This window comes from Oryctolagus cuniculus, chromosome 1 (assembly GCF_964237555.1).
Source record: "Oryctolagus cuniculus chromosome 1, mOryCun1.1, whole genome shotgun sequence".
In the NCBI taxonomy this organism is placed as follows: domain Eukaryota; kingdom Metazoa; phylum Chordata; class Mammalia; order Lagomorpha; family Leporidae; genus Oryctolagus; species Oryctolagus cuniculus.
The window spans coordinates 200,580,263-200,608,128 of NC_091432.1; the positions used below are offsets into that span (position 1 = coordinate 200,580,263).

The window sequence follows — 27,866 nt, forward strand, 5'->3', positions numbered from 1 at the left end:
GCCGTGTCAGCCCATGCACCGTGCTGATCGCGGGGACACCTGTGGGTGGCCAAGCCCCTCACGGCGCGGGATAAAGTGGTCCCAGTCTTGGTTTCATCCCTGTAGCGCCACGTCCAGCACCTGACAGCCAATAAAGGGTCTGGTTGCCTACAAGAGTCTGTAAGGTCTCCCAGGGACTGCGACTGTAACCTAACAGACGGGGAAGCCGAGGCTCAGAGAAGCGGGTCGCGGAAGCCGAAACCTCTGCTCTGTCCCAATCCCACCGAGCTCTCAAGTGGAAAACTACATTTCCCCTGGATGCCATTCGGAACCGCAGACAGGAACCGGAAGTGGTGCGGGGGCGGGGCCAGACTGCATCGCGCCGGTAGCCGCTGCCGCTGCAGGAGGTGACGGCGTCAGGTACGCTTGGGGCTCGGGCCGGGGGCTGGCGAGGGCTGCGGGGTCCGGCGTCGGACGGCAGCGGTTCTCGGTTAGGTGGCCCGCGGTTCCTCACTTTCTCGGTGCCTCCCCTGTCTGCCTCACAGCGGGCGGCCCGGCGGGAGCTGAGCGGTCTCGGGCCGGGGGTCAGGGTGTTCCAGAACCGAAGGGGCCGAGAGGCCTGGAGCGGGCCGCGGGGGGCTGCGGCTTGGAGTGAGGGGGAGAGAGACGTGGGCACACAGGCTGCTCCGTCCTGGGGCGTGGCGCCGGCGTGTGCCGCCTTCGGGGTGGAGGGGCTTGAACTCGAAGGGGTCTGGGCATGTGTGGGCCCGAGGTGGGGGAGGACGATTATTACCCCAGCCCGCACGGTATTGAAGGGGCTTCCATTGTGGGGGTGGGGAAGGGCCTGACGAAAGGAAGTGAGATAATGCGGGGCCGCGAACGCAGAGGCCCCGCGGTGGGTGTGTTTGGGGAATAGCAGGTGGGCCCAGGGAGACAGCTGGAGGAGGTAGACTTAAATGGCCCGGACAGGCCTTTGTATGGGTTTGGGTTATTTACTGTAAGCGAAATGGAGAGCCCTGCCGGCTTCTAAGCAGAAGGGGGATGTGACTGTCAAACATCTGGAAAGTTCTTAGCCCTGGAGGCTGCGTATACTGGGGAGTGCAGGTGAATTCTTCTCCCCTGCTCCCTGGAAGGGCTTGTAATCCAGGCTGAGTCGATGATTGGAATCCCCTGAAGGCAGAGTGAATGCCAGCCCCAGATCCTCGCTGTGGCTTAGGTACTTAGTAACTGTTAATTCCTCCTACCCCCGCTGGGCCTGTGGTGGAGGCTCAGAAAAGATTCTTGAATAAGGAAGGGCTAGGTCTGGCGTGGGTGACGTCCCACATCAGTTCAGCAGGTCCGTGCTTCCGCGGTGCCCAGCTTCCCTCTGTGGCAAGCTCCCGTTCAGCATTTTTCTGAGCTTCCGTTTAGTGCCAGGCCTTGTGCTGATGAGCAGCGGTGCAAAGACGGAAACGAGATGGTGCGTGCCTTCAGGAATGGCCAGTCTGCGATGTTACAGACCCTGGTGGCAGTGGTCGGGATCGTCTTTATTAGCTTTTCAAGATCACTGCACCCCGGTTCCTGGTCTGAAAACATCCTCAAGGACTATAGGAATTTAAGGAGGCTTAGTACCAGGAAGGGGAGAGAGGAAAAGGGGCAGGGGCGTGGTGGGGGTAAAATTCAGTGCAGTTCCGTAAGCACCAGCACTGCTGGGAGTTGTTGAGTGTTTAGGTGAATGTGGACATGTACATCTCACAATCCTTCCTGCAAAAGAATTCAGTTTGATGGGAGAGAAATGATCAACTCTGGCTTTCCAATTTAAATTTTTTTACTTTTTTTTTTAAAGATTTATTTATTTATTTGAAAGAGTTACACAGAGAAAGGCAGAGAGAGAGAGCGAGGTCTTCCATCTGCTGATTCACTCCCCAGATGGCCACAGCGGCCGGAGCTGCACTGATCTGGAGCCAGGAGCTTCATCCATGTCTCCCATGCGGGTGCAGGGGCCCAAGCACTTGGGCCACCTTCTACTGCTTTCCCAGGCCACCGCAGAGGGCTGGGTCAGAAGTGGAACAGCTGGGACTCGAACTGGCACGCATATAGGATGCCGGCATTGCAGGTGGGGCCTTTACCTGCTTCGGCACATCGCCTGCCCCTTTCCAATTTTTTAAACAGTGGACAGCTGTCAGCTCCTGAAGCTACCCCTCTCCTAGCTCCCTTTTTCTTAGAGACCTCCACATGCATTACTGCCTGGTCGTTCCCCAGCAAGGCCTGTCACAGAGGAGGACCTCAGTGTTCAGTGGTTAAATGAATGGTCAAAAAAACAAAAAAAAAAACAAAAAAACAAACAAACAAAAAAAAATGAATGGTCAGACACAAGTAACTACAAAGTGCTGCCAAGTTCTCAGGGAGAAGAGATCACATGGCTATTTGCAAAGAAGCATTCATTTAACAAATTGGTGTTTTTCTTACCCTAATAAAATGAATTTAACTGAATCCATTCATGCTAAAGTTTTCATTTCATTTGTGAATGCCTAAATGCAGAAAAATCCAGATGACTCGTGGTTGGCTTTATAGTTTGTTTCATCCTCTAAAGGAAGAGTTATGACAGGTCAGAGTACTGTTTGTTAAAGATATGGTGTGGGGCTGGTGTTGTGCAGCAGGTACGGCGTTGTGGCACAGCAGATAAAGCCACCTCCTACAATACTGGTATCCCATATGGGTGTGGGTTTGTGTCCTGTCTGCTGCATGTCCGATTCAGCTCCCCGCTAATGGCCTGGGAAAAGCGGCAGAAGATGGGCCAAGTGCTTTGGTCCCTGTTACCTATGTGGGGGATCTGGAAGAAGTTCCTGGCTTCAGCCTGGCCCATCCTGGATGTTGGCCATTTGGGGTGTGAACCAGTGGATGGAGGACCTGTTTTTCTCTGCTCTAACACTTTGAAATCTAAAAAAAAAAAAAAAAAAAGACATGGGTGGCCATTGTGGCACAGTGAGTTAAGTAAGCCACTGCTTAGAAAATTTGCAACCCTGGGGCTGGCGCTGTGCCACAGTGGGTTAATGCCCTGGCCTGAAGTGCTGGCATCCCATAAGGGCGCTGGTTCGAGTCCTGACTGCTCCTCTTCCAATCCAGCTCTCTGCTGTGGCCTGGTATAGCAGTAGAGGATGGCCCAAGTCTTTGGGCCCCTGCACCCGCATGGGAGACCTGGAAGGAGCTCCTCGCTCCTGGCTTCGGGTTGGCACAGCTCTGGCCGTTGCGGCCAACTGGGGAGTGAACCAGCGGATGGAAGACTTCTCTCTCTCTCTGCCTCTCCTCTCTCTGTGTAACTCTTTCAAATAAAAATAAAACAAATCTTTAAAAAAAAGCTGCATCCCACATTGAAGGGGCAGACAGCGCTCCCATCTACTGGTTCATTCCCTAAATGCCCACGCAACTCCCACACTGGGCACTGCCGAAGCCAGGAGTCAGGAACTCACTCCTGGTCTCCCATGTGGATGGCAGGAACGCAATTATTATTTGAGAGGCAGGAAGACACATCTCCCATCCATTGATGCAAACAGCTGGGGCAGGACAGGACTGGGCTAGGCCTGAGCCAGGAGCTGGGAACCCAGTCCAGATTCCCGTGTCGGTGGCGGGGAGCAGATACTCGAACCATCACCTCCTAAAGATGTGACTTAGCAGGAAGGTGGAATTCTGAAGCAGGGCGAGGCTCAAACATGGGCTTTCCAATATGGAAGCTGGTGTCCCCAGAGCATCTTAACCACTGTGCGCGCCCCAGATTTTTTTTTAAACTGCTGAGTTTTGGGTAATTTGTTTCATAGTAATAAGCAGTGAATCACCCAAGATGTCAGAATTTCATGGTATGCAGCTAAAATAGCATATAGAAGGAAATTTATAGTTTAAAATATAAAGTGCTCATGTTTAAAAAAAGTTTATAAAATCAATGATTATCGGGGCGCCGGATTCTGTCCCGGTTGCCCCTCTTCCAGGCCAGCTCTCTGCTGTGGCCAGGGAGTGCAGTGGAGGATGGCCCAAGTGCTTGGGCCCTGCACCCCATGGGAGACCAGGATAAGTACCTGGCTCCTGCCATCGGATCGGTGCGGTGCGCCGGTTGCAGTGCGCCAGCTGCGGCGGCCATTGGAGGGTGAACCAACGGCAAAGGAAGACCTTTCTCTCTGTCTCTCTCTCTCACTGTCCACTCTGCCTGTCAAAAAAAAAAAAAAATCAATAATTATCAAGAAGCTGGGGGGAAAACTTCTTTGAATAGAAGAAAAAAAGAAAAAGTAACAAAAATAAAGAGCAGATTTTAATGAAACAGAAAAGAAACAATAGAGAAAAAAAATCACTAAAATTTAAAAAAAAATGATAAGCCCCTAAATGAACAGATCATGGGAAAAAATTTTTAATGAGACACAAAGTATGAATGTTAATAATGGACCCAGGGATGTCACTACAGGTACTACAGATACTAAAAGGATATTTTTTCCTTCAGAAACCTTTTATTTAAGGAATACAAACTTCATGCATTTCATAAGTACAACTGTAGGAACATAGTGATTCTTCCCACTGTACCCACCCTCCAATTTTTTAAACAGTAAACACGAATAAAACACTCAGACTCTCAACCCTCTTCCTCCTCCCTCTCCTATTCCCATTCTTATTTTTTGCTAAGATCCATTTTCAATTAACTTTATACACATATGATTATACTAAGATTTCGACAAATAGTGTGGGAAAAAAAACTTCCTTAATAGTCGAGACAAGGGCTGTTCAAAGTCATTGCATCTCCGTTACACAGAGAGAGAAGGAGAGGCAGAGAGAGAGAGATCTTCCATCTGCTGGTTCACTCCCCAGTTGGCCACAATGGCCAAAGCTGTGCCAATCCGAAGCCAGGAGCCAGGAGCTTCCTCCAGGTGTCCCATGCAGGTGCAGGGGCCCAAGGACTTGGGCCATCTTCCACTGCTTTCCCAGGTCATACCAGAGAGCTGGATTGGAAATGGAGCAGCCGGGACTCGAGCCGGCGTCCATATGGGATTCCAGCACTGCAAGTGGTAGCTATACCTGCTATGGCACAGCACCAGCCCTCTATACATTACCTTTTAGGTGCTCTATTAGTTATCACAGATCAAAGAGAACATACAGTATTTGTCCTTTTGGTACTGACTTATCTCTAAGTATGATGTTTTCCAGTTTCATCCATTTTGTTGCAAATGACTTGATTTCATTTTTTTTTAACCACTGTGTTGTATTCCGTAGTGTACATATGCCATAATTTCTTTATCCAGTCTTCAGGTGAAGATGTTTGGGTTGATTCCATACCTTAGTTATTGTGAATTGAGCTGCAATAAACATGGAGGTACAGATAATCTTTCATATGCTGATTTCATTTCCCTAGGATACATTCCCAGGAGTGAGATGGCTGGGTATATTCAATATTTAGATTTCTGAGATATCTCCCTACTGTCTTCCACAGTGGTTGTACCAATTTACATTCCCACCAGCAGTAGGTTCGGTAACTTTTCCCCCACATTGTGCCAGCATTTGCTGTTTGTTGATTTTTGTATGAAAGCCATTCCAACGGTGGTGAAGTGAAACCTCATTGTGGTTTTAATTTGCATTTCCCTGATTGTAAGATCGTCACAAAACACACCAAACACTGGACTAAGGGAAAGGGTTTATTGGGGGAAATTCCAGCAGGCCAGAGAGAAGGGACGAGGATGGAGAAAGAGAGTGTAGGAGACAGAGAGAGAGGAGACGAGAGAGCAGAGAGAAGAGAGTGATCAAGAGAGAGCGAGAGGAGAGAGCAGGAGAGAAGAGAGCCATGTGTTCAGGAATAGGTCCTTTTAAAACTTTGCCGGAGGGAAGCAGGAGCAGCGAATCCCATTCAGATGACATCTTTTGTAAGGTTAGATGGGTGGTGACAAATTCTTTGAATTTCTGTTTGTTATGGAAGGTCTTTATTTCACCTTCATTCATAAGTGAGAGCTTTGCAGGGTAAGTATTCTGGGTTGACAGATTTTTTTCTCTTTAAGACTTGGAATATATCTCTCAATTCTCTCCTAGCCTGTAGGATAAGTCATCTCTGTGTCTTATTAGAGATCCTCTGAAAGTAATCTGGCTTTTCTCTTAAGTGCATTTGAGAATCTTTTCTGTTTTACTGTGGAGAATTTGACTACAGTGTGTCGTGGTGAAGAGCTTTTCTGGTCATGTCTGTTAGGAGTTCTGTGTGCTTCATGTACTTGGACATCCCTTTCTTTCTCCAAATTAGGGAAGTTTTCCATAATTATTTCACTAAAAAGGCCTTCTAACCCATTCTCTATTTCCATGCCTTCAGGAACTCCTAAGACCCGTGTGATGGGTTGTTTGAAGGTATCCCATAAATCTCCAACACTGTTTTTTAGCTTTCTAATTCCTTCCTCTTGTTTGGCCTGACTGCAAACTTTCCAGAGATTTGTCTTATAACTCAGCTGTTCTTTGCATTGCTGAGTCTGTTGTTAAAGCTTTCCACTGCATTTTTTATTTGTTCTATTGAATTCTGCATTTCCAATATTTTGTTTTGATTTCTCTTTAAAATCTCAATTTCATGGGAAAAATTTTCCTTCATGTCATGTATGGATTTCTGTAGTTCACAGATTTGCTTATGATTACTTTCTTTCTTTCTTTTTTTTTTTTTTTTTTTGACAGGCAGAGTTAGAGACAGAGAGAAAGGTTTTCCTTCCGTTGGTTCACCCCCCAAATGGCTGCTACAGCCAGCGCACCGCGCTGATCTGAAGCCAGGAGCCAAGTGCTTCCTCCTGGTCTCCCATGCGGGTGCAGGGCCCAAGCACTTGGGCCATCCTCCACTACCTTCCTGGGCCACAGCAGAGAGCTGGACTGGAAGAGGAGCAACAGGGACAGAATCCGGTGCCCCAACCGGGACTAGAACCCGTGGTGCTGGTGCTGCAGGCGGAGGATTAGCCTAGTGAGCCATGGCGCCGGCTGCTTGTGATTGCTTCTAAGCAATCCTACGATCAATTTTTTTAGTTCCGTTGTGGCATTTCTTCAGTCTCTTCATGTTCACGTTCTAGTACTCAAATGTTGTGTTCTTTGGGGGGTGTCATGTTGTCTTTCTTTGACTTGGTTCTTGAATTACTGTGTTTATTATTAGACATTTTGGAGATACTTGGTGTTTTTATTTTTTTCCCTTTTCCCTGTGATGGTTTTTATCTTTGGACTACGCCTCTCTGGCTTAGTGGAATGTCCGCTATTTCAGTGAATACCCAGAGATGTGTGTTGGATGTGGTCAGGGAGCTCTGTTCAGTGCTCCAGGGTGAGGGGAGTGTCCAAGGTGACACCCAAGTTGGGTAAATTGCTCTCTTTTTGTCATAATCACAGGGGAGGTTTGTTCAGCTCTGCTAGCATAGTCTTACACTCACCTACTCTCCTCCAGTGCCGGGCACTAGCCCCAGTGAGTAGTTTTCATTCACGCCACCACAAGAACCACACAAATGATCCATGCAGTCTTTGGTGTGAACACGGATCCCTCAGCAGTGACCCTCACCAGGGAATCAGGAAGTCCTGAGCATGTGAAGCTGCCCGCAGTGACTGCCCAAAGACCCAGCCACACCCTGCTGTATCCCAAGGAGCCACGGTGTTTTCACAGTCGCAGCACACAAGGCTCCCGCAGTCACAAGCACTCAGGCCCCGTCAGTTCTCCCACCCAGACTCAGGCATCTCCTGTTGGCTGTTTGCTGGGCACATGGACACGAGCTGGCACAGTTGTTACATATGTCCAAAATGGTGCCCACCCTCTCTCGGCTAGTTACAGGACACTGGTGCCAGGTGGTCAGGGAGAGAGAAACATGCCCCCTTTTTTTCCTCAAGGTTGCCAGGTACACTGTCCTCCACAGGGCTCATGCCAGACTCATGCCAGGCTCCTCCCACAGCTTTATTGCCAGTGGGTGGGCTGCTGCAGTCTGGCCTCACGTCATTCTCCAGAACTGGTGCTGAGGCTCTCGGCTGCTGGGGACCTGGGTTGTGTGTGTCCTCACCCTCCACATAGAGCCACAGTGTCCCTCTAATTTGCATGGATTTTCTCTGCTGTTTTCTCCCTAACTCTTCCCTAAGATTGCACACTCTCTGCTTTTTTTTAAACTATCTTCCCCTAGACTAGAGCAGGAAGCTCCCTCCCTATTCTTCCATCTTGGAAACCGACCTCAAAAGGATGATATTTGTAAGTAGCTTTATCTCAATAAATTTGTCAGTTTAGATAAAGTGGACAAGTTCATTGCAAGATATAAATTCCAGACCAGTTCAGCTGAAAAAGTCTTTTCTACAAATCGTGCCGGACACAAAAATGAGGGGCTATGATTGGCCGGTTGGTTAAGATGCCCATGTTCTCTATCAGAGTACCTGGGACTGATGCTCAGCTCTGGCTCCTGACTCCAGCTTCTTGCCAGTGTAGACCCTATGGGGCAGTGGTGATGGCTTGGTTAATTGGATTCCTGCCATCCATGTGGAAGGCCTGGATTGAGTTCCCAGGCTGGCCCAGCCCCAGCTGTTGTCCAGGAATTTGGGGAGTGAACCTGGAGATGGTAGCTCTGTCTCTGTGCCTCTCAAATTAATTAATTATGAAATGAATTTGGAGTATAGGCCTTAATGTAAAACTGGAAGTATAAAACTTTGGGGCTGTTTTGTGGTGCAGTGGTTAAGCCTCCCCTGCGACACTGGTATACCATATGGACTGATTCAAGTCTCAGTTGCTCCACTTCAGACAGCTACCTGCTTATGTGCCTGGGAAGGCAGCAGAAGTATTTGGGTTCCTGTACCCATATCGGAGACCTGTATGGATGGAGCTCCAGACTCCTACCTTTGGCCTGGCCCACTCCTGGCCTTTTACAGACATTTGAGGAGTGAGCCAGCAGATGGGTGAGCTCCTGTCTCTGTCTCTCTGCCTTTCAAATAAATAAATAAATCTTTAAAAAAAAAAAAAAACTAAAACTTTTGAAGGGAACAGAATATTTTTAAAACTTTGGAGTAAACAAAGATTTCTTAAGAGGACACAGCATATATAAGAAAAAAATGATAAATTGATGAAAATTTAAAGCTTTTGCTCATGAAAAGGGAATGTTAAAATGGGTAGGCAAGTCACAGACTGAGAGAAAATAGTCCCACTACATGTATCTGGAAAGGATTGTATCCAGAATACATGATAAACTCCTACAGTTCAATAACTTAAAAGGTTTAAGTGAGCAGACGACATCAGGTGTCTCACAAAGACATTACAGGTGACTGATAAATAACATGAGAAAGTGTTCAATATCATCCGTCAGTGAAATGTGTAATGAAAACATAACAGTGTGCTCTGCAAGAATGACTAACGGGGCTGGTGCTGTGGCATAGTGGGCTAAGCCTCTGCTGCAGTGCTGCCTGTTCTAGTCCCAGCTGCTTTCTGCAATCCGGCTCTCTACTATGGCCTGGGAAAGCAGTGGAAGGTGGCCTAAGTGATTGGTCCCCTGCACCTACGTGAAAGGCCCGGAAGAAGGTCCTAGCTCTGGATCAGCCCAACTCTGGCTGTTGTGACCATTTGCAGAGTGAACTGGGGGTGGAAGACCTTTGTTTCTTCTCTCCCACTCTCTGTCTGTAAACTCTACCTCTCAAATAAATAAGTAAATAAAAATTCTTTAAAAAAGCGACTAAAGTTTAGGACCCTGACCGCAGCAGATGTGCTGATGATATGGGCCATCTGGAATTCTCATACACTGCTCACAGCTGTATAAAATGGTACTGTACAGTGTAGGCATTTGGCATAGTGATTAAGATGCCAGTTGGGATGTCCGTGTTCCATGTCACAGTGCTTGGGTTTGACTCCTAGCTCTAGGTTTTGATTCCAGCTTCATGCTACTGTGAACCATTGTTGAGCTCCTGCCACCCATATGGGAGGCATGGATTTAGTTCCTGGTTCCTGGCCTCAGCCTGGCCCAGCCCCAGGCACTGGGGGCATTTGGGAGAGTGAAGTAATGGATGAAGTGATCCCTGTATCTTTCTCTGTCTCTTAAAATGGCACAGGGCCTGGCATTGTGGTACAGTGGGTAAGCTGCCGCTTGCAGTGCCAGCATCTCAGAATGCTGGTTCAAGTCCTTGTTGCCATGCTTCCAAACCAGCTCCCTGCTAATGGACCTGGGAAGGCAGCAGATGATGACTTAAGTACTTGGGCCCCTGCCACCCACATGGGAGACCTGAGTGGAGCTTCAGACTGCTGGCTTTGGCCTGGCCCAACCCTGACCATTGTGGCCATTTGGAGAGTGAACCAGCAAATGGAAGATTCTTTCACTTTCACTCTTTATGTCACTCTGCTTTCAAATAAATAAATCTTTAAAAAACTAAAAAAAAAAAAAAGATACAGTAGGGCTGGCCATTTGGCACAGTGGTTAAGACGCTGCTTTGGATGCCCACATTGCATATTTGAATACTTGGGTTCACATTCTGTTGGGGTCTTAAGCCTGAGGCTGGCCCCTGACCGGCAGAGGACAGTACAAGCACCCCCTGACAAGGCAAATGGGAGAGGTAAGGTCGACGGGTCATGCACACCCTAGCAAGCACCCGTGAGTTCTGTCGAAGCAGGAACTACTTTATTGAGGAAGTGTACAGGCTTATAAAGCTTAAGAAAGACATGCGCAGTAGGGGAGCCAATCAGTGAAAAGGTCACGCAAGCATGGGTGGACCATGCACAGGGGCATCTTAAGTGAGGTACAGGGATCATGCACTGTCCACGTGTCTGGAACTAAAGCGGACCTATCCCTGCAGGTGGTCCAGTCTCGCGTGGTTTAACTGCAGCGGCCACAGAAATGCCCCCCCGAACGTCCGCTAGGCACCATGTTGTTAGGGACCATTTTAGGCAATGCCCAATAATGTTCTGCTTCCAGTTCCTGCTACTGCACACCCTGAAAGACAGCAGTTATGATCAAGTATTCGGGTCCCTGCCACCCATGTGGGAGACCCAGATTGAGTTCTTAGCTTCTGGCTTTGGTCCAACCCAGCCCTGGCTGTTGTGGGCATCTAAGGAGTGAACTAGCAGACACGGTCTCTGTCTCTCTGCCTTTCAAATAAAATAGCACTATACTTTAGGAAACTGATGTAGTTTCTCCTGAGTTACATATACACCTATCCTGTGACCCAGCTATTCTACTTTTAGCTTCCTAGCCAGTTGATGTGAAAACACGTGTCCACAAAACAGTTGTACGAGAATGTTCATAGCAGTTTTATTCATAATACCCTCAAATTGGAAAAAATCTCAAATGTCTAGCTGCATGAAAATATAGTGTGGCTTAGTCATACAATAGAATCGCTCAGTAATAAAAAAAAAAAACTTGCTAAAGGGGAAGAAATCAAGTTCTAAATAGTACATATTTTAGTCTGTTGATGAGAAATTTTATAATAGGCACAGCTAATCTATGATGCAGAACACAGAACAGTGGCTGCCTTTGGCAGGCACTGGGAATAGGGTGGGCATTAATGTGGAAAGTGCAAAAAGAGCTGGAACTTTCTGGGAGTGATAGAAATGTTTTATATCTTGAGGAGAATATGAGTAGCATCAGTCCTGTGCTTTTTTCAAAATTCACTGCACTAGGGGGCTGGCATCATGGCGTACTAGGTTAATCCTCCACCTGCGTCGCCGCATCCCATATGGACGCCAGTTCTAGTCCCCGTTGCTCCTCTTCCAGTTCAGCTCTCTGCTGTGGCCTGGGAAAGCAGTGGAGGATGGCCCAAGTGCTTGGGCCCTGCACCTGCTTGGGAGACCCAGAGGAAGCTCCTGGCTCCTGACTTCGGATCAGCGCAGCTCTGGCCATTGCGGCCACTTGGGGAGTGAACCAACAGAAGGAAGACCTTTCTCTCTGTCTCTTTCTCTGTCTGTAACTCTGTCAAATAAATAAATTTTTAAAAAATCTTAAAAAAAAAAAAAAACAACAAAATTCACCGCACTAGTATGTTTTACCACCCCCTCCACAAACTGAACTGTACCCTATGATTTCGCGTTTTGCTGTATGTAAAATTATATCAAAGAAAATATATAGGGCAAGATAACATGTAGAGAAGTGGAAATAATAGGGGGTTGATTTAAGTGGTTTCAGTTCTTACGTTTTCATCAGGAGCCAGTGAATTCAAAGCTGATGAAACGAAAAGTAATGGTGTGAGCACAACTTCAGGTTAAGGTGTTAGTTACCAGGAGAATGAAAACCAGCTGCTTAACCAGGGTTGCCCACAGAGGTGAAGGGGTGGGGTGAGGATCATCACTTTTCATTATAAAAGACTTTTTTTTTTTTTTAACCATATACATGAATCATATGACATTTATATTTTTAAGGATACAGTTTCCCTATAATAGTGTGACTGGACTCAGAAGATCATGGCAATGGGCACACTGTTCTTGGTCTGTGACACTTGACCATAGAGCATTTCTTTTTTTCTTTCTTTTTTATTTATTTATTTATTTGAAAAGCAGGGTTACAGAGAGACAGAGGTAGAGAGAGAAAAAAGAGGTCCTCCATCTGTTGATTCACCCCCCAAATGGCTGCAGTGGCTGGAGCTAGAACAATCTGAAGCCAGGAGCTTCTTAAGGGTCTCCCACATGGGTGCAGCACTTGGGCCACCCTCTGCTGCTTCCTCAGGTGTGTTAGCAGGGAGCTGGATTGGAAGTGGAGCAGCCAGCACCGCAGGCAGCAGCCCCAACTAGAGCATTTGTGACTGACTGTCTTTCTCAGGGATTTTGAACACCGCTGAAATTTTGGCAGCATTTGTTAAGTGTGCTATACCAGTGCTTGTCCATGTTTTCCAACCTCAGGCTCTTTTGAGGAATGTTAAACATCATCACTGGTGACTGGCTCCCTGCTGCCACAGCACTCAGCAGGTCTAGGGGAGGGAATATATCATTTGAAAAAAACTAGTTCTGTTATATCTCCAAGAGCCTAGACAAACTCCTGCCTGGTTTTGTGCCACTCTGTCCTACTTTTTAGCTAGCCCTTCATTCTCCTAGGATGTTTCTACTGGAGGATGCTGAAAATAGGAGGTGCTGAATAAATATTTGCTAAAAAAAACTGTGAAAATGAGCTGTTTGAGATACAATCATACAGTACATTATGGAGAACACAATAGGTAGCTTGGTTATCTGTGTGACTGCAACAGTAGATAATGATTGACAGCTCAGAGATGTCACTGATTGTGCTTGGCCTGAAAGGAGAATATTTGGCTCCCTTAGTACTGAACTAAGTACTGGTACTCTTCTGTGTTAAATCCTTTCTCTGGGAGACACACTTGCTTTTCTTAGTTCATTAAATTTGGGTCAATATTTTAACACCATTGGTCTTTAGGATACAGGAAAATGGCTGTGTAAACAAAGTAATATCTCACAAATTATTGTACCTTTTTCTGAAGGAGCGGGGACTAAGCGCATGGAGTGGAAGTCTGAAGGGAGTGCCCAGGAGACACCGTCAGCTGTTGTGCAGGAGCGGGAAGGCATCCTGGAAGACACAGATGAAGATGGCGTCTCTGAAAGCTTCCAGCTTCTGCAGATTGACGTGGGATGCGAGTGTGGTGGGGGAGAAACCTTACCCGCAGGCACTGCGTCATGGTGCTCGGTGAGTGCAGTCAGTTGCTTGGCCAAGGGCCTTGAATGATGGGATGTCCTGGAGCACCCTGTTGTCAGGGTAGATCCTGATCATGAAAAAAAGAGGCTAGGAGTGAGTCTTGTGTATTCTGAGTGATGAATTAACTTCCTGGTAATTGCTTTAAAATTTCAGTTCCATTTAAGTCATAGGAAAAAGTAAATAAAGTTTAAAGGGAACTTGTAATATACCTCAGAGGGGCCGGGAGTCTACACTCTGCTATTGGCCCTGTTCCTTTTTAACTTACTGTGTCCGTGGGTGGGTCACATCTCTTTCTGGGGCTCTGTTTTCTCTAAGTAGAGAGTTTTTAATAATATCCTTTTTCTCACCTAACTCTACATGTAAGTGAAAAAATTAAGTAATTGTTTCTAATATTCATTTTCCTTTTTGGTGCTTATGAAGTTCTCAAACAATTTTGTTTTCTGGATAACATAAGAAAAATGTCCAAAGGAAACAGAGACATTGGGAAAAGATAGTTGCAGCAAAGAAGAGTAAAAGAAAACAAGAAAAAGAAAGAAGAAAAGCCAATCGTGCAGAAAATCCAGGTAGTAGATTACTCATGGAATCATATTTGTTGCTTAGTAAACAGGCATCTGTATATTCTTAGGCAAATAGGAATTTTATTTAAGTGGACAAATATCTGTAAGATGGGGCTTGTTGTCCTATTTTTTGGGTTCATAGTATCAAAGAAATTTGGGTCAGGTTTTGTGGCACAGCCAGTTAAACTTCCACTGGGATGCCCACATCCCATGTCAGAGTGCTGGTTTGAGTCCTGGCTTCTCCACTTCTGATCCAGCTTTCTGCTTACGCATCCTGGGAGGCAGGGGATGATGAAACAAGTACTTAAGTTCCTGCCAATCATGTGAGAGACCCAGGTGGAGCTCCTGGCTCTTGGCTCCAGCCTGGCCCAGCCCTGGCTGCTGGGGGCATTCAAGGAGGGAACCAGCACATAGAAGAGCTCTCTGTTTCTGTCTGTCTGTCTCTCTGTCACTCTGCCTTTCAAATAAATAAATCCTTAAAAATGTTTATTCATTAAATGTTTATTTTCATCTACTTGAAAGGGAGAGCAACAGAGAGAGAAAGAGAGCAAGTAAGAAACAGATTTTCCATTCACTAGTTCACTCCTCAAATGTCCTCAATAACTGGTGCTGGGCCAGGCTGAAATAAGAGGAGCCCAGAACTCCATGAATCTCTGTAAACTAGGTGTCAGGGGCCCAAACACTTGAACCATCATCTTCTGCCTCCCAGGACACTAGCAGGAAGTTGGATTGAAGCAGAGTAGTTGAGACTTGAACTGGCACTCCAATAAGGGATGTGGGTATCCCAAGCAGTTGCTTAACCCACTGTGACAAAATGTCTGCATTCCAAAGGCTGCTTTTCAGATACATGCTGTCTAGTGAATATGGGTTGTGAGCTTGAAATTAGAAGGAATGATACCAGCAACCATTAACGTTTGTTCACAGCTGGGTGCTAAGTTCAGTTCTAAGAGTTGTACATTCTAGGATGTTGGTACTATTGTCATCCCTGTTTTATCGGTGAAAATATTGAGGCTCAGAGAAATTAAGTAATATGCCCAAGATGAATCAGCTAATAAGTGAACAAACTGAACTTGCATTTAACCCGCCTGTGTGCACCGGAGCCTATACTCCTTACCACTCTGCCATGCATGAATCTAATGAACGAATATCCTGTGCGAGCCTCAATTTCTCTTCCTATACAAAAACTATGCAGCTGGCCAGGGAGATTTGTTTCTGTGGAAGATTGTTCCTCTGTTTTCCCACTTTTCTTCCTTCCTGATATTTTTGCTCTAGGCATCTGCCCCCAGCACAGCAAACGTTTTCTGAGAGCCTTAACCAAAGAGAAGCTTTTGGAAGCCAAACACTCAGGACCAAGACTGTGTATTGATTTGAGTATGACCCACCATATGTCAAAGAAGGTAGAGCATTCGCTAAGCCTGGAATTCCTGCTCTGATGAGGGAGGCTCAGGAGGGTGCATTTGTCATGAAGAATATGACCAGCTTCAGCTTCTGTGATTTTTAATAAACCCAGTGTTTGGCTTTCTACACTGGCCTACTAAATTCCAAGTGGTTACTGTAAAGAATCTGGAAGAAGAGGTGCATCCCCCGGTGTAGCTTGCATATTTTTACCTTGTCATCCGTTTTGATCCCTTGGCCTCTCTGTTCGTGCTGTCCCCAGTCTGAAGTGAGCCTTTCAGGTTCATTTCTCTACACACCAGTTCTTTGGCCTTCTACTGGGGAGAGGAATATCTGTTGGGTAGCATGTTGTCGGGAGTTCACCATTTTAATAATTTTACTTATGATCTTTATTTATTTTTATTTGAAAGGTAGAGTGATAGATAAGAGACAGAGAAAGATCTTCCATCTGCTGGTTCACTCCCCAAATGTCCACAACAGCTGTTTATGGGCCAGGCTGAAGTCAGAAGCCCGGACTCAGTATAGGTCTCCTGTAGAGGTGGCAGGGACCTGGATACTTGAGCTACTGCCTCCCAGGGTATGCATTAGCAGGAAACTGGAATTGGAAGTGGATCCGGGACCCCAGGCACTCCTGTGTGGGATGTGGGCATCCTACATGGCATCTGAATTCTTCACCAAACATCCACCCCAGTGTTTGCATGTTTTTCAGAAAAATTAGGAAAACTGTAGGTTCTTAACATGGAATTTAATTATAATTCTTCAAAAAGGTAAACCAAAAGTCTCTACTGTTTGTATTAACTTAGATATCAGATTAAATCAAGTCTAGATTCAGGAAGAACTCTCATTTACTGGCTTACTCCTCACAAGCTTGCATGACCAGGGCTGGACCATGCTGAAGCTGGGAGCTAGGAACTCAGTCCAGGTTTCTCACATGAATGGCAGGAACCCACCTACTTCAGTCTCCACCTGCTGCCTCCCGAAGCGCACATCAGCAGGAAGTCGGAAGCAGAAGCAGAGCCATGTCCGGAAACTAGTCGCTTCAATGGGGTGCAGACATCACAGCCGGTGTCTTTACTGCTAGGTCAAACGCTTGCCCCCAGAAACATTTTCTTCTCTGTTGAATAAATAGGGCTAGATTGTGAAGCTGCTTTCTGTAAGAGTGAGGTCTCTGAATCAGCATGGGAAGTTAAATTTCCAACCCCTGTGGCATCTGTTGGAGTTAGGGAGGAGGTGCTAAGTTTACTGAAGTATAAACATTTCTAGTTATCTAATCTCTTTTTAATAACTCAAATAGTAATATCACATGGTATGATTTTAGTAAAAGCTGAAGTAATTTTATCTATATTAAATGTATAACAATAGAGCCAGCAGGACAAAGAATTCTGCTTTCCCACTAACTCGCACTCACTATTTCCTGGCTAACATTTTTATCTGAACTTTCATCCATAAGTTGTGACATCATAGGTTGTAACACACTCACACGTACGTGTGCTCACTCCTGGAATAAAAGAGGCCATCCTAGTTCATGACATTTTCTAGAATAGCATTCAGTGGACTTGCTATGTTCATAGCCATTTGTTGATAATGAATTTAGGGAGTTGGCTTGTTTCCACCTTGTTGTCCTTATTTCTTTGAAGGAACTGAGTAGACTGGCTGGGCAGATCCGAAGGTTGTACGGTTCAAACAAGAAGGCTGACAGGCCATTTTGGATCTACCTCACTGGGTTCACAACAGACAGCCCCCTCTATGAAGAGTGTTTGAGGATGAATGATGGATTTTCCAGTTACTTGGTAAGTCCCTTTATGCAAATTATTTGAACTACAAGTATCTGAAAACTGATTGTATTGTAATGATAAAAGTTTGTGTTTTCGTTTTTTCATATTTTGATGTATAGTTAGTCTCTTTGAATTCATAGATTCTGTATCTGCAGTCACTCAACCAAGGATTGAAAAGATTCAGGAAAACAGTTACATCTGTACTGAAAAAATGCAGATTTTTTTGGTCATTACTCCTTAAACAGTACACTATGACAGTTATTTACATAGTATTCACAGTGTATTAGGTATTATAAATAATCAAGAATACTAAAAGACGTGCATAGTTTATATGCAAATACTGTGGCATTTTATGTAAGGACTTAAGCATCTTTGGATTTGGGTATCATTGGAGGTTCTGGAACCCAATCCCCTGTAGATACTGAATGACACTGTAATTTTATGTATGTGTTTGTGTGTGTTAATTACATGTTTTCAATGTTGAAATCTAAAAGAAGAATTCATACCTTCTCCATTCTTTCATTTAAAAAATCTTCTCATCCTTCAACTATATTGACAAACTGATATTCCCAGGATCTAGGACTGTAATTTGTGTCCTATATATTGAATGCTAGATTATATACTCCAGAAGTATTTCTGGAAAGTGCCATGACTCCTTTCTTTTTTTTTTTTTTTAAGATTTATTTATTTATTTGAAAGTTAGAGTTACACAGAGAGAGAAGAGGCATAGAAAGAGAGAAAGGTCTTCTATCTGTTGGTTAACTCCCCAGTTGTCCACAATGGCCGGAGCTGCACTGATCCAAAGCCAGGAGCCAGGAGCTTCCTCCAGGTCTCCCATGAGGGTGCAGGGGCTCAAGGACTTGGGCCATCTTCTCCTTATTTCCCAGTCCATAGGTCCATAGCAGAGAACTGGATCGGAAGTAGAGCAACCAGGACTCGAACTGGCACCCATATGGGATTCCGGCACTGCAGGCGGCGGCTTTACCCGCTACGCCACAGCACTGGCCCCCATGACTCCTTTCTTGTTCTTGGTAATGCAGAGTTAGTTATGGAGGAAGTGGAGGAATGCTTTAGGAAGTAATGTGAGTTTAGGGGCAGGTATTGATGCTGCTTGAGATGCCCTTGCCCATATCTGAGTAACTAGGTGTGGGTCTCAGCCCTGCTACCAGTCCCAGCTTCCTGCTGATGTGCTCCCCAGCAGCAGGTGATGGCCAAAGATACTGGGTCCCTGTCACCCATGTGGGAGACCTGGTTGGAGTCCTTGGCTCCTGGCTTTGTCCTGGCGCAGCCCTGGTTGTTGAAAGCATTTGGGAAGTGAACCAGCAGATGGGAAAACACACATACACACACAGACTTACTCTCTGTCTCTGCTTCTCAAATAGTTTAAAAGCAAACAAAAGTAATGTGGCTGGTGGGGGAGCCGAGGGACATGCTAGGCTGCCGGGCACAGTTCGGCAGCGCCTGGGCAGGGCTGAGGCACTGTGGTACCGTGAGCACAGGTATGTAAGAGACTATGGCATCTGAAACCCACAGTGTTAAAAAATAGAGCTTTTGTAATAATATTGAGGATCATTCTACTGATCTTCCTAGAAAAAAGATCTCTAATTTCACCAATAAGAATATGAAAGAGGTTAAAGAATCTCCCAGTTGGCTGCTTACATAAATAGAACAGTTGGACAAATTGTGAAAACTGCACATAAATTATTTAAGGTGATCTATTGCAGAAAGGAAGTTCATCACCCCTTTTCAAATCCTTGTTACAAATAAAAATAGTCCCCTAGCAGTGAGGGCTATGGTACGGCAAATAAAGAAAATGAACTGGCTTGTGCAGGTTGCCTGCCTGAAAAATTACACCATGATAGTCGAACATATTTGGTTAATTCCAGTGACCCTGGTTCTTCACAGACAGAAAGCCCATTATCAAAATATAGTGGGTTTTTCCCTGAGGTTTCGCAGGACCAGGAAGCAGTGACTCAAGTTTTATTCAGCAGGAGTTTGTGATTGAACGTAGCTTTAACTTTCGAGAGAAAGAGAAGCGTAAGTGAACTTGTAGCCTAGCTGCTGAGGATAGAAGATCTTGGAGGTGTGGATTGCCTGTCTGCTTACCACAGGCAGTTTACCACAGTGTACGGGAATCCCACAGTTTACTAGATCTCACTTGGCTGCCGTGTGGACTTGTTGCCTCTAGTAAAGTCATTACTTAAAAGCAGATTGGAAGAATATGTAATAGGTCATGTAAACTGGCTTCAAGCAGTCATAAAAAGGTGGTGGTCAGAACTGTCATACAAATCGAATCAGAAATGACAGAAATATTCAGATTTTAAAACAACAATGAAGTGGATTGTGGGAATAGGGAAACCATCTTACTGCCAGGATATACTGGTAATATAGCTAAGGCTATAAATGCTTATTTATTGCAGTTGCATTGAGAGATTTTTTTTTCTACTACTAAACAGCATTTGGTTATTTGAGACATCTTGGCACTATAAGGTTTCTAAAAATAGGTCTTTCCTGAGAACTGAACTGCGGAAGAAAGCAAAATCATTTTTTCTTTTAAAAAGTCGTATAATGAAACCACTAATTAAACCCTAACAATCTACTTCACACTGAAGTGGAATAGTATCTAAAAGGAACAATTTCAACTTCAATGAGGTAAAAGGGCACTATGAAGATTGTTCACCTTTGCTGCATTTGGGATCCATGTGGTTATTTAATAACATTGTTTAAGAACTACTGGATTTTAATGCAGTCATGCATAAGAATATAATTTATACTCTGCAAAAGTAAGACAAAACTTATTACTAGAAACTACAAAGACCAATCATGGGGCTGACACTGTGGTGCAGCGGATTAAAGCCCTGGCCTGAAGCTCCAGCATCCCATATGGGTGCCAGTTTGAGTCCTGGCTGCTCCTCTTCTGATCTAGTTCTCTGCTATGGCCTGGGAAAGCAGTAGAAGATGGCCCAAGTCCTTGGGCCCCTGCACCCATGTGGAAGACCTGGAGGAAGCTCCTGGCTTCGGATCAGTACAGCTCCAGCTGTTGTGGCCATCTGGGCAGTGAACCAGCGAATGAAAGACCTCTCTCTCTATCTCTACCTCTCTCTGTAACTCTGTGTTTCAAATAAATAAAAATAAATATTTTTTTAAAAAAAGACCAATCATGATTTTTTTAAGATTGTGTTTTATTAAAAAAAACACTTAAGTGTGTGCAGATATTTTCTTATGTTGAAAGACTTTGAAAGTGAAAACATCAAAGTAAATTATTAAAAATTTTTTGTTCACATTGAGATGCTGTGTATGCAAAATGCCTTAATTATTACTAAGCCAATATGTGATGATACCAATATCCGTTTTAAAAAATTTAAACCAACCATGCTTCTGGTATTATAAAATTCTGGGCATTAAATCGGGGGTTTACATTCACATAGAATGTTATTATTCAGATATATTCCACACAATTTTTAAAACTTGAGAATATTTTTAGTATCTTTGATTTTTTTTGCCAGAATCATTGTGCCATGTATTATTGCTATATAAATAAAAAGGTGAATATGTGTTTGTATGAGTGTTTAACTGGAAATGTCCATGAAATTAGCTAATTTATATTCACTTTTTATTGTGTATATATTTCTAATATTTTTCATTTCTGTATCTTTTAAACTTTCTTCACTTGAGTAAATTCACTAGATATTTCAGTTTTTTGCTTTTAAGAAAAAAAAAAAAGTAGTGTGGATTTAAAGTGAGTTTTAGGAAGTACTAGGATGCTTTTCAACTCTCCCAAGAATGTCGTAATGTAGTGATAGACACGTGAGAATCCAGACCACCCTCTAAGAACTGTCACTAAGAATGCCCTCATGGGTGTGCTTTGTGTAGCTGAGGCTGCGCAGTGGCGGCCTTCTCTAGGCGAGAAGTGTGAAGGGTGTACTTTGTGGTGCTACGCAGCCAGCTGTGTTGATAGTACTATCTTAACAATCTCGGCTGAAGTGCACTCATATCCACCTTTATGTCTGTACTTTTAAAGGCAGAGCTCTCTGATCTGCTAATTGACTCCCCACGTGCTTGCAACAGCCAAGTCTGGGCCTGGCTGAAGTCAGGAGCCGGAATCTCGGTCCCGGGTCTCCCACGTGGATTGCAGGGACCTGGGTACTGGAGCCATTACTTGCTGCCTCCCAGGGTGTGCATTAGGAGAGCTCAATCAGGAGTCGATCTGGGACTGGAACGCAGGCACTCCTCTATGGGATGCTGGCATCTCCAGTGGCATCTTACCCACTGTGGCAAACACCCACTGCACTTTTTTTTTAAGATTTATTTATTTGACAGAGTTACAGACAGAAGGAAAGACAGAGAGAAAGGTCTTGCATCTGTTAGTTCACTCCCTAAATGGCTGCAGTGGCTGAAGCTGGGAGCTAGGAGCTTCTTTCGGTTCTCCCATGCAGATGCAGGGGCCCAAGCACTTGGGCCATCTTCTGCCTTCCCAGGTCATAGCAGAGAGCTGGATCAGAAGAACAGCTGGGACTAGAACCGGCATCCATATGAGATGCTCGTGTGGCAGGCGGAGGATTAGTCTACTGCGCCACAGCACTGAGCCCCACCCACTGCACTTTTTTATGATTCCACAGACGCACTCACAGATCATGTCGTCCCTTGCTTTGCTGTCTTCCTGCTTTTCTTAGGGGATGGTCTGCTTTGAATGGTTCTCCTTTCATCTGTATCAACCTGACTTCCTCTCAGGAGTTCAGCTCCTGCCTTTCCTTCACCCACAGGTCTTCCCTGGCTTTAGTTCTGTTCCCTGTACCTCTGTGGGTGCCCTGTATCACTTTCTGTCTGATTTCATGGTTTAAATGTTTGTGCCTTTCTACTTCCCCTGCCTGACCAAACACTCTCCAAGAAGAAACTGTCAGGAGTGCAGCTCCCTGATGCACCTGGGGCCACGGACGGTAAGAAACTAGATGTCCAGTGACTAGCTACTGAATGTGGCTGTCTTTTAACCAGCTTCCCACTTGGATCCTTTGTGTTTTTCAGCTAGACATAACAGAAGAAGACTGCTTTAACTTATTTCCTCTGGAAACCCTTGTGTACCTGACTCCTGACTCAGAACACGGTATGTACTTCACTGCATGGATTCATGTAGGGCTTTGTTCCTAGACCTCTGTTTCGTTGTTCCCCATAGCAGAATTTATCAAAGCCAGTCAAAGATGGAACATAAACTGCTCTCCTCTGATGGGCAGATCCCTCGCTGGATTCTCTGCGTGTGTTCAGCCCTGTGCACACAGCAACACAGATGTAGGGTTTCCACCCTCGCTAGGCCTTATGTGTTGCCAGGCAGCCCTTCCCAGGTTCCCTGCTCGGCCGCCCCCATTGGTCCTTCTTGGATCAATGCTAAGGTATTGCTTGTCTTAGAAAATCATCCATTTCACATAATTTTTTTTTTTTTTTTTTTTTTTGACAGGCAGAGTGGACAGTGAGAGAGAGAGACAGAGAGAAAGGTCTTCCTTTTCCGTTGGTTCACCCTCCAATGGCCGCCACGGCCGGCGCACCGCGCTGATCCGATGGCAGGAGCCAGGTACTTATCCTGGTCTCCCATGGAGTGCAGGGCCCAAGCACCTGGGCCATCCTCCACTGCACTCCCTGGCCACAGCAGAGAGCTGGCCTGGAAGAGGGGTAACCGGGACAGAATCCGGTGCCCTGACCGGGACTAGAACCCAGTGTGCCGGCGCTGCTAGGTGGAGGATTAGCCTAGTGAGGCGCGGCGCCGGCCTCATTTCACATAATTTTTAAGTTTACTGTTATTAAGCTATTCATAGTATTACCTTCTGATTATTTTCTCTCTTAATTTTGTTTCCTTTCTAAATCTACTACCTTGGGTCTACTACCTTTTTGATTAAAAATGCCAATAACTTGTCTGTTTATTGGTCTGTTAGTCTGCCTTTGGTTTTCTTGAGCAAGTTACTGCTTTTTTTCTCTTTCATTAAATTTCTACTTGTACTGTTAATTATTTCCTTTTGCTTTCTTTGAGTTTAGTAATTAACAAACAGTTTTGATCTCAGTGACCTTTATTGTTTCATTAGCTCTTGAAGATGTTGCTCTAAACAAAGTTTACATCCTTGGTGGACTTGTGGATGAAAGTATTCAGAAGGTCAGTATTCAAGTTGACTTCAACATCCGCATTTTGAAAAGCAGTGTTTACTTTTAGAGGTTCTTGCTCTGTCATAATCTTACCCAGTGGGCCTGAGCACTCAGAGGGAATAGGAGGAGCAAGCCTCGTCTCCCTGGGTTGGCCCCAGGCTGTGATGTAACCTCTTTTCACACTGGCCCCAGTCCTGAGCCTGACAGAATCCACAGTCAGGAACTGGAATGAGTTGTGTTTGATAATTACATAAAAAGCCCTGTTGAGCTGCCTTTTTTTTTTTTAATAATTTTTGGTTAATTGCTATATATTGTGTTTAATAGTCTTTATTTATTTATTTGAAAGAATTACAAAGAGAGGTAGAGACAGAGGTCTTCCATTCACTGGTTCACTCCCTGAATGGCCACAAGGGCTGGAGCTGAGCCAATCCAAAGCCAGGAGCCAGGAGCCTGGAGCCTGGAGCCGCCTCGGGGTCTCCCACGTGAGTGCAGGGGTCCAAGGACTAGGCCATCCTCTGCTGCTTTCCCGGGCACATAAGCAAAGAGCTGGATAAGAAGTGGAGCAGCCGGGACTCCCAACCAGCACCCATATGGAATGCTGGCATTGTAGGCCAGGGCTTTAACTTGCTGTGCCACAGTGCTGGCCCAGCTGCTTTGTTCTGTTCAGTTTTACAGGGGATAACACTGATCTTGACCAGGTGAGCACTGGCTCAGCACTCAGTTTAATCTTTGTGAGAGAGTAGTTTGCTCCTTCCCAAACCACCTTCCCTTCTGATAAAAAGCTTGTTTTTGTTTGCTTGTTTGTTTGGGTTTGTTTTTTAAAGATTTATTTATTTATTTGGAAGGCAGAGTTACAGATAGAGTGTGAGAGAGAAAGATCTTCCATCACTGGTTCACTCCCCAAAATGGCAGCAACCACTGGGGCTGGATCAGGCTTGGAACCCTGTGTGGGTCTCCCCCGTGGGTGGCAGGGGCCCAAGCACCAGGCCATCCCCTACTGCCCTCCCAGGTGCATTAGTGGGGAACTAGATCAGAAGGGGAGCAGCTCATATGGGATGCTGGTGTCACTGGCAGTGGCTTAACCCACTGGCACAGTGCTGGTCTCCTGCCATAAATCTTATCCCAGAATTTCACACTTAATCCTTAATATGATTGTCCAAATGTCTTTTGTTGAATGGGAGTTTTAGTGGAATAATTGGAGCATCACCAGAGTTTTGAAACGTGTTTCTATTATAAAAATAGTTGCTAATTTCCTTTGTTTATATTTGCCAACATACATTACATAGATAATATGTATGTTAAATAATGATATAATAGTTAAAATGTACAAAGAATAGAGTGAGTAATGAGGCTTCCCTTCTCAAGACAACCACTGTTAAATTTTCTTGTGTATTAGGGCTGGCGCTGTGGCACAGCGCATTAATGCCCTGGCCTGAAGTGCTGGCATCCCATATGGGTGACAGTTCTATTCCCAGCTACTCCACTGCCTGTCCAGCCCTATGCCCTGGAAAGCAGTAGAAGATGGCCCAAGTCTTGGGCCCCTGCACCCACGTGGGAGACCCAGAAGAAACTCCTGGCTCCTGGCTTTGGATCAGTGCAGCTCCAGCCAATGTGGCAAATTGAGGGGTGAACCATCGGATGGAAGACCTCTCTCTCTGCCTCTCTCTGTGTGTAACTCTGACTTTCAAATAAATAAATTTTTTAAAAAAATTTTTTCTTGTGTATCTTCCTCAATGTAGTCTATGATCACACATAAATGTTTTGTACACTTATTTTACATGGATATCTTTCATATATGTGGATATATTTTTATATACATATACTTTTTAGTATATGTATATAAATCATGTATATGTATATATATCATCTATATGTGTATAGATGATAGCTTAATTGCATTTAATTTTAAAATATTGGTGTTCCATGACTCCATACTGAAAAATATAAAAAATAGTCAAGAGATCTCTTACAGAAGAATATCATCTAGTAAATGAAGATTTTTTTAATTATATTATGCATTCTTTATTTTGTAATTCCCAGTGTAATATTGATTCAGGCAGTTGACTGAATGAAAGAAGGACCAGCTATTTACATATCAACCTACAAATTACAAAGGCAAAAATGTACCATTAAAATGAAGCAGTCCGATGGTCATCATCTTATGCAAGCTTGCTTATTTTAAATGTTTATCCTTTAATTATAAGTAGAGATGGAAATTGTAGATAGAATTCCCACAATTTGTATGGAGTTGAGAATAAACTTGCATATATTTTGTGATAAAAATATTTAACTGTGATTACAGAAAGTAACATTTCAAAAGGCTTGGGAACACTCTGTGAAGACAGCCCGCTTGCCAATCCAGGAGTACATGGTCAGATGCCAGAACGGGAAAAACTATCATTCAGAGATACTGGCCATCAACCAAGGTACTTCTCCCGTGGCCCACAGTGCGTGCGTGCGTGCGTGCGTGCATGCGTTCTGGCACGGCATCTTTTCAGTGTTTACAGTTAAATGGCCCTTGGAGCAGTCTCCAGTGACTCATGTGCTTGAACTTTACTGCATACAGCTTGTGGTGTTTGTGCTGGACATCGCGTGGCATTCTTCATTTTCTCCCTGGTGCTCAGTTATGGCAAAGGTGGTTCCAGTTGTCCACTTGGCCTAGAATGTCCTGCTTTCTTGACCAGTGATTTCCTGTTTGTTCTTTGAGATTCAGGTTAGAAGCATCTTGGCCAACTTCCCTCCCACTCCCAGGTCATCTGGGCCCCTTCTTTGTTTTTTTCTGGGTTGTAGCAATATCCATCATAGGCCTGTATCTCTCAGTGTAGACTGAGGTAGTTGTGAGGTAGTTGTCCTCACTTCTGTCCCCTCACAACCTACTGCTGTGTGTGGTGCGCAGTGGACTTGTTGAATGAAATATTCCAGAACATGCATTTCCTCGTTAGTCACTCACTGGTTTTTATTACGTGGTTACTGTGTTTTCTGTTTCTCTCTGGCAGTATTTGATGTCCTGGCCACTTACTTTGAGACTCACAGCTGGCCCGAAGCGCTGAAGAAAGGTGTCTCTTCAGGAAAAGGCTACGTTGTGCGCAGTTTGGTGGAATGATGGGCAGCCTAGCGGCAGCTGCTGCAAACATCCTCACCGAGGAGCAGGGCAGAGGGTGGCAGTGGCACACATTCACCTTAACTTGGCGTCTTGGGTCTTCATAGGATATAATCTACTAACGACAGGGACCACAGTTTGTGCTCTTTTGTATCTCCTATAGTGCCTAGCTCACCGAAAGTGCCCGAATATATTTTAAGTAAAAAGTTTACATAACAATTAGCCCTAAAACTATGTGGCTGTGTATGTGTTGATTCACCTGTCTCTGTCGAAGACTGAAAGACTGTTTATTGTTACATCAAGAATTGAATTTTCACTAACTTGGCATCATAAAATTGTATGCATTTCCCTGGCCGCCGCTGATCGTGCTGACTTTTCTCCCAGCTCAGTAATGAGCTGTAAACAGCTTTGTAAGGATCAGTCTTTCCTGACCTGGCTCTCCTTTGTCCCCACCGTGGCTCTTGCCCTGTACTCCCTTGTTGAGTATGGGCAAGGATCCTACTGGAGGATTTGTATTAATAGCCCTGTATCCTCCTTAGACGTCTACAAACTAGATTCTTTGCATACAGTAGTCCTCCTTTATCCACAGTTAATTGGGGTCAAGATAATTGATAAATCCTGGAAATAAATAATTCATGCTTTAATCACTTTATTATAGCAAACATTCCACTTTGTTGTTGTTAATATCTTCCTATGTCTTATTTCTAAATTCAGCCATATTATAGGTAGGTATATACAGCATATACAGGTTTCAGTATTTTCTGTGGTATAAAGCATCCCTTGGAATCTTGAAATATGTCCCCAGATGAGGGGACTACTATATATACGTAATTAAGCAATCAAACTGAAAACAAAAAGTGTTGATAAAAATCTAACTTGAAAATAGCCAGAAATGTTGCATTATGACAGCATTTTAGATAAAATAGCCTACCTCTTATTACACAAATTTCATATTCCTTTCCTTGTGTCCTATAGTTGCTCTTGCCGTTTGGGTGAGTTAACTTGCTGGTTAAACTACTAATGAATTCACAAAGAATCCAAAGGTATTTCTCCGCTGCCCCTTCATCTTCACAGTTCAATCCCTCAGGAGCCATGATCACTTAGAAAATCAGTCTTTTTTAAAGATTCACTTATTTTTACTTGAAGGCAGAGTTAGAGAGAGGCAGAGAGAGAGAGAGAGAGAGAAAGGTCTTCCATTCACTGGTTCACTCCCCAGATGGCTGCAACAGCCGGAGCTGCAACGATCCAAAGCCAGGAGCCAGGAGTTTCTTCCAGGTCTCCCACATGGGTGCAGGGGCCCAAGACTTGGGCCATCTTCCACTGCTTTCCCAGGCCATAG

The 27,866-nt window shown here is 44.8% G+C and overlaps 1 protein-coding gene and 1 pseudogene across 2 annotated transcripts; both read left to right on the forward strand.

Annotated features, from left to right (window-relative positions):
- Positions 1 to 264: 264 nt before the first annotated feature.
- On the forward strand, positions 265 to 27,189 carry TRMT10B (tRNA methyltransferase 10B). 2 transcript variants are annotated; one of them, XM_002707967.5, is made up of 9 exons: positions 265 to 399; positions 13,363 to 13,565; positions 14,029 to 14,137; positions 15,404 to 15,528; positions 17,164 to 17,316; positions 22,324 to 22,402; positions 23,370 to 23,437; positions 25,730 to 25,853; positions 26,424 to 27,189. In XM_002707967.5, the coding sequence occupies exons 2-9, from the start codon at positions 13,380 to 13,382 to the stop codon at positions 26,528 to 26,530; spliced, it is 951 nt and encodes a 316-aa protein (XP_002708013.1). In that variant the 5' UTR covers positions 265 to 399; positions 13,363 to 13,379; the 3' UTR covers positions 26,531 to 27,189. The 2 variants fall into 2 exon arrangements, with proteins under 2 accessions (XP_002708013.1, XP_008262193.1); XM_008263971.4 differs by lacking the exons at positions 14,029 to 14,137; positions 15,404 to 15,528.
- LOC138844761 (KATNB1-like protein 1 pseudogene) lies at positions 18,673 to 19,863 on the forward strand (annotated as a pseudogene).
- Positions 27,190 to 27,866: the final 677 nt, after the last annotated feature.